Source organism: Panthera onca, chromosome D1 (assembly GCF_046562875.1).
Source record: "Panthera onca isolate mPanOnc1 chromosome D1, mPanOnc1 haplotype 2, whole genome shotgun sequence".
In the NCBI taxonomy this organism is placed as follows: domain Eukaryota; kingdom Metazoa; phylum Chordata; class Mammalia; order Carnivora; family Felidae; genus Panthera; species Panthera onca.
The window spans coordinates 54,658,016-54,670,576 of NC_138348.1; the positions used below are offsets into that span (position 1 = coordinate 54,658,016).

Sequence of the window (12,561 nt, forward strand, 5' to 3'; positions counted from 1 at the left end):
CTATCAGCACAGAGCCTGACGTGGGGCTTGAACTCATGATTCGTGAGATGATAACCTGAGCTGAAGTCAGACGCTTAACTGACTGAGCCACCCAGGTACCCCTCACTTCTTTTTTTTTAACATTTTAAAATTTATTTTTATACAAAAATATCTCGTTTTGAGAGAGAGAGAGAAGGAGAGGAGCAGAGAGAGAGAGAAAGACAGAGGATCCAAAGCAGGCTCTGTGCAGACAGCAGAGACTGATGCAAGACTCGAACTCACTAACCGTGAGATCATGACCTGACCCAAAGTCGGATACTGAACCTCCTGAGCTACTCAGGCACTCCTCAAATATATTCACTTCTTATCTGTTTTAGTGCTTTGACCTAAATCTTCCCACTTCCTCCAGCTGTCATTTTCTAGAATATTCTATCTTCCCCTCAACACCGTTTAGATCTCAACTAATACCACTTTCTCAGAGAGGTATTTCTTAACTCACATACCTCAACATATCTTACGTATCAACTTACATATCATCAATTTTCTTTCAACACAAATATTTTATTTCCAACTTATTCACCATCTGTTCCTCTTACCTGAATAGAAATTATACATAATTATTCACTATTCTTTCCCAAACTTAGCTGACTATAAAAAAAAAAAACAACCAACCTACTTGCATGAATGAATGATTAAATTTTTACATGTGCCTGCTACCATCGTCACAACAATTCCACTCCTGACCACAAGATGGCATTGGCAGGTCCATTTTGCCTCCTTCCTGCAAAATGGGATACCAGACATTTCAGTCCTAAGGCCTCCTTTCATTATTCCCATGGAAACTTTGAAGGTTGTTATCTGTCTGATAAGATACCTTTGACAGATAAATAACAATTTGTCCCTCACTCACTTCTTTTTATTTACAAATATAAAATATGTGGAACATTTTACATTTCTCTTCAAGAAATACCTATGAAGTGGTTATCTTGCACCAAATATTATTCTATAAGAGGATGGGACTACCATAGACACAGGAGAAAATGGCAATCAAACAACCTCGTTAGTATGAAACGATCAAATGAAGCACACTGAATTCCAGCTCCAGTAGAAAACCTACTTACTTAAACTGTGCAGCTCTATCATGACTAGAAGTACCCTTAAGTATCATGAATCAGTGAAAATAGAAGACTGCCTTCATTACAACCTGAAGAACCAGTGGGTCCAGGACATCAAATCTGTAACTAACTCCAGGCACCTGTACTCATTTCCAAAAACTAGCAAGTGAGTACCTTGAGCAAGAGACTTGATTTCCCATTTGTACATGGGCAGAGTCATCCCAGTGCCTCTCTTCTCTCAGCACACACCTCTAGGGTGACCTAGTGGCTAAGAGAAGCCAGTCAGAACTTAACAAAAGCAGGTCAGCTTCTCCTGGTTTTTAAACATTATTCAGGGCTGAGATCTGCTGTCTGAGCTCAATTCTGCAGTAACTTCAAGAGGGGAATAATGCATCATCAGTGTTGTCTACTCTGCACAGAGCCAAACACAGTGTTATTAGTATGATGTATTTCATGCTCAAAGTCAACAAGCATTTCTTCACCACTTACTATGTGCCAGTACTGTGTTTGGTGCTGGGGTTATGAACATAACAAGTTCATAGTTGATCCTAAAATCCCCTCCTCCAACCTCTTCCAGCACCTGCTACAATCTACAGTCATCACCCTCACCCACTTATACCCTGATGACCTGATTATGTATTTATTATTGATTCTCTGCTACATCTGTTATGCCTGAGCTCACTAACTAATCTTACTCTATCTTTGAGGCTAGAGGTCAGAAAGCAGAAGAAGAAGAAAGGCCCAAGGAGGTATGATGCCTCACTTAGCAGAGCCTTGTCCTTATCCCCAATCCCAGATAAACCTGGAGTCTCACTCAGTCTTTGACTTCCAGTTCTCAATGTGTGTATCTCAGGTATGGACCATCATGGAAGAGTTTTGGGATTCACTACTTTCTAGAAGCCCTAGAGTTACCAGCCATGTTATTTCTTTTGTTTTTTTTTTTAAGTTTACTTATTTATTTTGAGAGAGAGAGAGAGAGAGAGAGAGAGAGAGAGAGAGAGATAACTTGAGAGGGGAAGAAAGAGAGGAAGAGAAATAATCCCAAGCAGGTTCTATGCTGCCAGTACAGAGCTCCATGTGGGACTAGATATTGACCTGAGCTGAAATCAAGAGTCAGTCTTTTCATGTGCCTATTGGCCATCTGGATGTCTTCTTTAGAGAAGTGTCTATTCATATCTTCTGCCCATTTCTTCACTGGATTATTTGTTTTTCAGATGTGGAGTTTGGTGAGTTCTTTATAGAGTTTATATACTAGCCCTTCATCTGATATGTCATTTGCAAATATCTTTTCCCATTCTGTCAGTTGCCTTTTCATTTTGTTGATTGTTTCCTTTGCAGTGCAGAAGATTTTTACCTTCATGAGGTCCCAATAGTTTATTTTTACTTTTAATTCCCTTGCCTTTGTAGATGTGTCAAGTAACAAATTGCAGTGGCTGGGTCAGAGAGGTTTTTGCTGCTTTCTTCTCTAGGGTTTTGATGGTGTCCTGTCTCACATGCAGGTCCTTCATCCATTTTGAGTTTATTTTTGTGAATGGTGTAAGAAAGTGGTCTAGTTTCATTCTTCTGCATGTTGCCATCCAGTTCTCCCAGCACCATTTGTTAAAGAGACTGTCTTTTCCATTGGATACTCTTTCCTGCTTTGTCAAAGATTAGTTGGCCATACTTTTGTGGGTCCAATTCTGGAGTCTCTATTCTATTCCATTGGTCTATGTGTCTGTTTTTGTGCAAATATCATGATGATTACAGTTTTGTGGTAGAGGCTAAAGTCTATGACCCAGCAATAGCACTGCTAGGAATTTACCTAAGGGATACAGGAGTGCTGATGCATAGGGGCACTTGTACCCTAATGTTTATAGCAGCACTTTCAACAATAGCCAAATTATGGAGAGCCTAAATGTCCATCAGCTGATGAATGGATAAAGAAATTATGGTTTATATACACAATGGAATACTACATGGCAATGAGAAAGAATGAAATATGGCCTTTTGTAGCAACATGGATGGAACTGGAGAGTGTTATGCTAAGTGAAATAAGTCATACAGAGAAACACAGATACCATATGTTTTCACACTTATGTGGATCCTGAGCAACTTATCAGAAGACCATGGGGGAGAGGAAGAAAAAAGAAAAGAGGTTAGAGAGGGAGGGAGCCAAAACATAAGAGACTCTTAAAAACTGAGAACAAACTGAGGGTTGATGGGGGATGGGAGGGAGGAGAGGGTGGGTAATGGGTATTGAGGAGAGCACCTGTTGGGATGAGCACTGGGTGTTGTATGGAAACCAATTTGACAATAAATTTCATATTAAAAAAAACTGGAAATCTATTCATCACAGACATTTTCCAGAAAGTGAATATTAAAAAGAGAATTCCTGTCCTGTATATACATGGAATTCTATAACATTCAAAAGAAAAATCAAACAAGCCAATGAAAAATGGGGAAAAGTCTGGAACAGTCTTATAAGAAACTATATTCAAAGTGCCATTAAACATTTGAAAAGGTATACAATATCATTAGTTAGGAAAATGGTAATTAATGCTAAAATCAGACTACAAACCCATAGGAATGATTAACTTTAAAAATACGATAACATCAAATACTGGTAAAGGTATGAATCAACAGAAACTCTCGCATACTGCTGGTCTGAGTGTAAACTGGTACAAATTCTTTCAAAAAACATTTGAGAGAAGCGCCTGAGTGGCTCAGTCCGTTAAGCCTCTGACTGGCTCAGGTCATGATCGTGTGGTTCGTGGCCCCACTTCGGGTTCTGTGCTGACAGCTCAGAGCTTGGAGCCTGCTTTGAATTCTGTGTCTCCCTCTCTCTCTCTGCCCCCCTGCACACACTCTGTCTCTCTTTCTCTCAAAAATATATAAACATTGAAATTAGATGGGACGCCTGGGTGGCTCAGTCGGTTAAGCGTCCGACTTCAGCTCAGGTCACGATCTCACAGTCGGTGAGTTGGGGCCCCGCGTGGGGCTCTGGGCTGATGGCTCAGAGCCTGGAGCCTGCTTCTGATTCTGTGTCTCCCTCTCTCTCTGCCCCTCCCCCATTCATGCTCTGTCTCTGTCTGTCTCAAAAATAAACGTTAAAAAAAGATTTTAAAAAAAAGAAATTAGAAAAAAATACAAAAAAGCAAAAAACATTTGAGAGTATCTCAAAGTTGACCCAGCAATTTAGTTCCTAGAATATTAACCAGCAGATATGTATATATGTGTGCTCTGAAAGGCATAATAATGTTTATAGAAGCATAATTATTTATAACGAAAACCTGAAAACAAAGAAAGTATCTAAGAAAGGAAAAATTGATTAACTTTTGCTATGTTCATATAATTAAAAGAATTAAAAACAATTAACAACTGTCATACACAATGTGAAAAAATCTCATATGATAATGTCAAAGGAGCCAAAAACAGAAGTATACATACTGTATTATTCAATTTATATATTTTATTATATTATAAATGCAAATTATAGGGAAAACCAATTTAGGATGTTGAAGGTCAGGATGGTAGTTACTTTGGTTGTAAGAGGAGAGGACAGTTATCAGGATGGGCTAGAAGAGAATATGTAGTAAGGATCAGAATTAACAAACTACAGCCTAAAAGCCAAATCTGGCCTACCATCTGTTTTTATAAATGAAGTTCAATTTGAAGAGAGTTACACCAAATAAGAATGGACTATAGATATTTCCATGCTACAGCATCAAAATTGCATAGTTAATACAGAATACTATATGGCCTGAAAAAGCCTAAAATATTTACTATCCATTCCTTATAGAAAAGAAAAAAACTTGCTGGCCTCTATTCTATACCATTACCTGGCCTGCAATTATATGTGATGAATCAGTGAGCAGTACACTCACATGCATACCTTGCTGAATGCATGTTACTGTCTTTATAACAAGTTTATTTACAACTCAGCAAGCCATTATTTGCTTCCTATGATGTATCCAGATGTGTTCTGGGTGTTTTGTGTAATGCATAAACCATAAAAAGCACAATCATTTTCCTCAATAACCTCAAAACTTCCATAGTCATGACATATCACTCAGGGAATAAGTAAATGTCACTTGGTATGTTAGTGTTTTCATGCTCATTAGCAACCCCAAGATAGTAGAGCAGTGGAAAAACAACTGAAACAGATTGCTTTAGACCTTCAATAGAAATTACCTATTGCTACATAACAATTACCACAAATGTTGTGTCTTCAAAAAGCTCAAAACATTTATCTCACAACTTCAGTAAATCAGGAGTCTGGGTACAGCTTAGCTGAGTCTGCAAGACTGTAATCAAGGTATAATCAGGGCCATGATCTCACTTGATGTTCAAATGGGGAAGGATATGCATTCAAGATCACATGGGTGTTGGCAGGATTCCATTAGTTCCCTGTGCCCTATTAGATTGAGGAATTCAGTTTCTTGCTGGCTGTTGCTAAAGGAAGCCACATTTGGTTCCTAGCTGGTTGGTGGCTACAGATGGCCCTCAGTTCTTTGCCATGTGCCAAAGCACCATGCTGTCATTTCATCAGAGCCACATTTTAGGTAACATAACCATGAAAGTAATATCCTATCACCTCTGCTATTACTCCATTGGTTAGAAGCAAGTCACAGATCCTACCCATATTCAAGGGCAAAGGATTACACTAGAGTTCAAGGAGGCAGGGATAATCAGGGTTGATTTTATTATTTTATAGTCTGGCCACCACAGAAAGATTTGGATGGAAACTGTAGTTATATTGTAACCTCTATGAAGGCAACAATGGTAAAACTTTGAATTTTTTCTCACTGACTCATAAAATTTTGTGCTATGATTTGCTCATATTTCATTTTTTTGTTTGAAGTATCAGTCCAGACACTTGAGGGGTTCCACATAGAGTTATAGCACTTGAATTGAACCCCTCAGACTTCCTGGCACTAAGAGTTCTTAAACAAGGAAGCATAGAAATAATAGCCAAATGGAAATTAAAGAAAAATAGCTAAATATAGAAGAGATTACTGATTTTATTGATGTCTAGGTAAACGTAAAACTGTTCTTGCCTGTGTGGGACTTCTCTATAAAGGAGAAATATACTGTTCATATCTGGGTCTTCTTTTTTCCCAGGAATCTAGAATTGCTAGGCCTACAGGTACCTGGATGGCTCAGTCGGTTAAGCATCTGACTTTGGCTCAGTTCATGATCTCACAGTTCGTGAGTTGAAGCCTCGCATCAGGCTCTGTATTGACAGCTCAGAGCCTGGAGCCTGCTTCAGATTCTGTGTCTCCTTCTCTCTCTCTGCCCCTCCCCTGCTCTCTCTCTCTCTCAAAAATAAATAAACATGAAAAAAAAATTTAATGAATTAGAATTGCTAGGACTAAAAAGTAACCTGCTTCCATGATGCAACTGTCCACATTGACAACAATGGTCACACTCCCCGAGGAGTCTTAGGCCCCTGAACTTAATACCACAGGAAAACAGCAAGTATGAGAGCAAGAACACATGCACATGAGAACTCATTCACCCACAGTGACTCAACTACTAGTTTAAGAAGTCCCAATCTATATGTGAAGAGCTGACCCATTTCTTGGGGAAAAGCTAGTGAGTGTCTGGGCAGAGAAGGTTTGGGAGTGGATATATCATCCTCCCGATGTGTCAATGCAAAAATGTAAGGATAGGGGCCTGGAAACTGGGGGGATATGTTCTCTCCTAATTGTCACTATAATTGTTATTCCAATGAACACTGGTTTGCTATACTGTCTTCCCAGCATACTGATAATCCTTAATCCATAACATGCATCCCTCTATTCCACAGGGCCTAGAACACTGTCTAAACTCTCCATTTATATGGATAATTACATGTTTTGCATTTAATCCCTGTGGATTACTAGTCACTTGAGTTAGTGGCTAAAATCCTTCTGAGATTATACAGCATTGTCCTGTATTTACAGATGGAGACAGAAGATTTCAGTTTTCCTCTGAATATGGCCTCAGGGAGATGCACATTTCACCAATGGCCCCACAGATCAAACCCACTTTGGTATAAAGTCCATGGCTCCAGAAGTGTATCTCGTTCTCTCTCTGAGAGTGAAGACAAAGAAGGCTCCTCTTTCCACGTTGAGCTGGTAAGAAGGTAGAAAAAGGTGTCCATTGTGTTGAATTTACACTTTGATTGTTGCCTATTCACAAATATTCATATGAACTTTCAGAAAAGTCAGGTAACACTAGGATTCATCTTGTCTTAAGGGATCCACATACCACACAGATATCTGATTCCTACTAGCTGATAGATAAAAATTATAATTTTTCACAGACTGAATGGAAACCTTGAGAACTAGAGTTTAAAAAGGAACCACAGAAAGTACCTAAAAGGAATTGTAACATATATGCTTATTATGGGGTATTTACTCTCAGATAATAAAATTTACCTAGTATTGTTAAAAGCTTGATTGAAAAGTATTAACATTACAATAACTACCATTGGTATTATTTGATTTAAGTCTTCCTAGAATTGATTTTAACAATTCAACAATTAAATGTATTGCTTTCAAAATTATGTTAAACATTTTAATTGAACAAGATTTTATAATATTTATAACATTTCTGTGTGTATTGATTCAACTGTCTCCTCTATTCCCTATAACATCTATTTAATCCTCTATCACGTCCTCAAACCAGCCTCCATCACTCCACACACTTTGAACAGTAGCAAATTTTCCCCTAATAATTCATAAGGAAAAAAAGTAGGCACTGTTAGAAACAAAAGGAAATTCTGACATACTTTATGACACAGATGACTCTTCAGGTTATTACACTAAGTGAAATAAACCAGTCACTGAAGGACAAATACTGTGTGATTCCACTTATATGAGATGTTAAGAGTAGTGAGAACTCTACATAGATAATTGGGGAAAGAGGACTGAGTGTTTAATGGATATACAGTTCAGTTTTACAAGAAGAAAAGAGTTACGGAGATGGATGGTGATAATGCTTGTACAATATTATGAATGTATTTAATACCACTGAAATGTACACTTAAAAATGCTAACAATGGTAAATTTTATATTAGATTTATTTGACCACAATTTTAAAAAAAGGAAAAAAAAATCCCAAACAGGCACTGCCTCATAATTCCCTCACATGACCCTCCATCAATCTACTCTTTTGCCACTTATTCTAGAGGGTCAATGGAAATGGTGATCCTTATCTTTCTGAGGGTTAATTACTGTTATGCTCTGTATTCAATCACCTACTACTTTCTTACTGAGTTTTCTATACCAATTAATCCCTATTGTTCTATGTTTTCAATCTCTCACTATTTTCTATATCTGTAGCCTCAGTTTATAAATATATATATTTCTCTAAGTTTGTCTAATCTTGTAGAAATCTTCCATCCACCTCTGGTCTTCTTTAGTGATGGCCTATTTCTCCACTTGCCTTCACTGATGACTTCCCAAAATAATTTACCTGTGCCTCTACTACTCATTTTTCCATTCATTCAAGACACTGTAGCAGCTTCTCAGCTGTCATCCCTAGACTCAACTGTTTTTTCTAGGGTCACTATGCTCCTTGGGTGCATTTGAAATTTTTAATCCTTAGAAGATTTGACCACTTAAGCACTTTGACATTGTTGTTCATGTAACACCCAGTCATATCATCACCTCTCTTGGTTTTAATGGTTCCTGTAAAGCGTCTAGCCTTGCTTTAGTGTATATAGTCCTTTCCAGTAACTTCTATGGAGTTGGTCTTCATTGGTTTTCTTTTGTAAATCTACCCTCTGAGGTTGTTCACCCACACTATTGGATTGAAATGACACTTATATAATGATAACTTCCAACTGGATATTATCAGCAAAAATCTGGAGACTTTTGCCTGGAAATTGATACCCATGTGGGCACTGGAGAACCACGGATATCTTTAGGTGGGTTTCTCTTAGTCATTTAATATACAACCTATTCAAAATGGAATGCATTGAATTATATTATTATACAGTAATTATCCATCCATAGAATCTTATGAACTAAAATTCTGTCAGTATAGCAAATAATTATCATCATAAATTAGACATATTTTCCTTGAATTTAAAAGTATATATACTTAAAATAGAGTTTGATTTAGAGTTTTCTTAATGATAGAGTATTTATCTATGACCTATATAGCTCTCCTTAAGCAGAAGAAAATTTATCTAGAAATTTTTGTGTGACAATGTAATTTATTATTCCTATAGGATGTGAGCATTGTGAGGACAGCATGCTACGAATCCAGGAAAACATGCAGATCTTAAGTAACTTGACATCTAAATTTCCAACCTTCTTATTGACTGGAATTCCTGGCCTAGAGTCTGTCCATGCGTGGATTTCTATCCCCTTCTGCTGTCTCTATGCCATTGCCCTCTCTGGGAACAGCATGATCCTGTTTGTCATCATTACCCAGCAGAGTCTCCATGAACCCATGTACTATTTCCTCTCTATGCTTTCAGCTGCTGACTTGGGGTTGGCCATTTCTACAATGTCAACAACATTAGGTATCCTCTGGTTTGATGCAACAGAAGTCAATCTAGATACCTGCATTATCCAGATGTTTTTTCTTCATGGATTTACAGTCATAGAATCTGGGGTGCTGGTGGCTATGGCTTTTGACCGCTATGTGGCCATCTGTGATCCTCTGAGGTATACTACTATTCTCACTAATTCCAGAATAATTCAGATGAGCTTGTTAATGATTATACGTAGTGTAGTATTAATAGTACCACTACTTTTGCTCCTTAAGCCTCTCTATTTCTGTAAAGAAAATGTCCTTTCCCACTCCTACTGCTACCACCCAGATGTGATTAAATTAGCATGTTCAGATACTCAGGCCAACAGCATCTGTGGATTAATTGATCTCATCCTGACCACAGGAGTAGATACACCATGCATTATCCTGTCATATATCTTGATCATTCGCTGTGTGCTCAGTATTGCCTCCCCTGAAGAACGCCATAAGGTCTTCAGCACTTGTGTGTCCCACATTGGAGCGGTCGCTATTTTCTACATCCCCATGATGAGCCTATCCTTGGTGCATCGCTATGGTCCATCAGCACCCAAAGTGGTCCATTCGATGATGGCTAATATATACCTGCTTTTTCCTCCAGTGCTCAACCCCATCATCTATAGTGTAAAAACAAAACAGATTCGCAAAGCTATACTCAGTCTTCTCCTTGCAAAACAAACAGAGCTGTTTGTTTGAGAAAAACCTGAAAAAAGTGACTTTCACTGTAGAAAAGTAGTCCTGGTAAGTTACTGTCTATCAGATTTTTTTTGTCATTTTATTCCTTAATCAACAAATATTTAGAGAGTGGCTTTGTGTTTTCAGTCATAAATATGTCACATCCCAAGAATTTTATAGCCCAAAAGGGAAACATGAAAATCATTGATAATAAAATAAGAAAATACTCAGAGTAATTAACATTTAGTGACTACTTTATACTATGTGTTCTACTAACAGCTTTTAAGACATATTCCATTTACTCTTCAAAGAGCTCAGTGAACTATACAATATTAATTACATTTTAGAGATGAAGAAAGTGAGGCCTAAAGACATTTAGGCCATCAAAGGCCAGACATCTGACATGGCTGAGGGTTGAGATTTGAATCCAGGCTTTCTGCGTCTTAGATGCCATGCTCTTCACTAGTGTATTGACACTCTGCCAAAAGCATCTAGGAAAAATATTATAAGATCAAAAGTAAGAACTGAAAAAGTAAGAATCTTCATGTTTATATATCATGCCTTAAAAGAAAGTTGTGTTGTCTTTCTTAGACTATAGTTTGTTTTCTTCATTCATAGTTAATAGTTCAAAAGATTAGAATAGATGTGTCATGCCATGTAAGCCAGAGATCAATATTTAGTATTGGACAGCCAATAGCACAGCTTCAAGGATTAGGGGCATTTGCTAATTCATTACAGGAAATGGGAACTTTGGAGAACTAGAAATAGTTTGAGGCAGAGCTTCTTAACCTTTTAAAGCATAACAGTCCCTTTGGAGTCTAATGAAATCGATGAAGACTTCTCCACAGAAAAATCACATATAAACACATTCAGATTTTCCATAAAATTTCAGAGGCTTCACAAATGCCACAAAGGACCTACTATGGCTATCTTAACCAACCAAAGAATCGAGATAAATAATTTATGGTGTTCAGCCTATAAACAGCTATACATGGCCGTACTTAAAATATTTTGTTCCTAAAAAAGAACTTATGGTAACCATATCAATTTAAGAGACAGGCAGAAGCTTAAAAGTCAGTTGTATAAAATAGTACAAAAATGAAGAGGAGAGTGGAGTCACATCAATTTTATTGCAGTTGTAAAAGTAATCAATAGGAGGGATGTTTCATGTAGCCCACAAACACTGGGATACAGCTGTATTGTTAAGCTGTATTATTTAGACTTGTATTTAGAACTTGTCACTTTCTCTGAACTGTTACAGCCTGTATGGAGTCACAGACAACATCAGATAACTTTTCCTCTGGAGAATACAAGCCTGAAAAAAAAAAAAGAAAAAAAAAAAAAAAAGGCCAGCACACGTGGAGCCAGCGCACATCAGCTTACAGGCAGCCATGCTGTGCATCTCATCTCAACTCTGTGTTCCACCATGTCCTGGCAGCTTGAAAAAACCATTTATACCTGGGAACTGAAAAACACTACAAATGAGGACTTTTTAGTTTTCAGAGATTCAATTTGCCAGCACACAAGCAACTGGGATCCTACTTTACGTTTGGCTTTGTGAGAAGCAATAGAAATCAAAAGTTCAAAAGAACATATTCTCTGCACTCAAGAAGCTTAAAGTCTAGTGTGTGAAGCAGTGACATAAACAAATATAAAGTAATGTACTAACTTGATAAGGCAAAATTATACCTCTTGTTTGTGTTGCCATCTAAGTTGAAAATGTTTCCAAAGGTAAATAGAGGAGATGTATATTTTGGAAGAAACTAGAAGAACGTGAGAAGTACTGCATCACCATTTTACTCCTCATGGAAGAATACTCTTCTGAGTTTGAAATTCATAGGTCCTATCTGGACACAGCATTGAAGAATATACAAAATTTTACCTCTTTTTTTGTTTTGTTTTCTCTACCCATTGGATTCTATTAAGTGACTTTAGATTGTAGGATTTGTATTAGTTGCTTAAAGAAAATCTTTTGCTTGAACAATACTATTCTATAAAGGAATTGATTTGTAGATTTAGTTTAGAAATTTGGGTGTGCTTCCTGAATGTATGGGGGACTTTTGCTCTGGTAATTCTATATGTCTGTTAGCTGACTGGAGCTTCAGAAAGATAGAACACCTGGAAATATTAGAGCTGAGGGACTCATATGTTGAGATGCTCAAAGGGCCACAGTATTGCCAAGTTTGCTGTGATTGAGCCTATCTCTGGAGGATATCTAGAGTTAAGAAAGTGAACAAGATAATGGCAAGAGGGAAATGCTTTTGATATATTTAGGGAACTTTATAAG

At 37.5% G+C, this 12,561-nt stretch overlaps 1 protein-coding gene across 1 annotated transcript; it reads left to right on the forward strand.

Moving 5' to 3' along the window:
- The first annotated feature begins 9,317 nt into the window (after positions 1-9,317).
- On the forward strand, positions 9,318-10,335 carry LOC132660599 (olfactory receptor 51F1). The gene is given in 2 exon segments (XM_060604411.2): positions 9,318-10,249; positions 10,251-10,335. Coding segments are annotated over 2 exon segments (1,017 nt in total).
- The last annotated feature ends 2,226 nt before the right edge of the window (positions 10,336-12,561 follow it).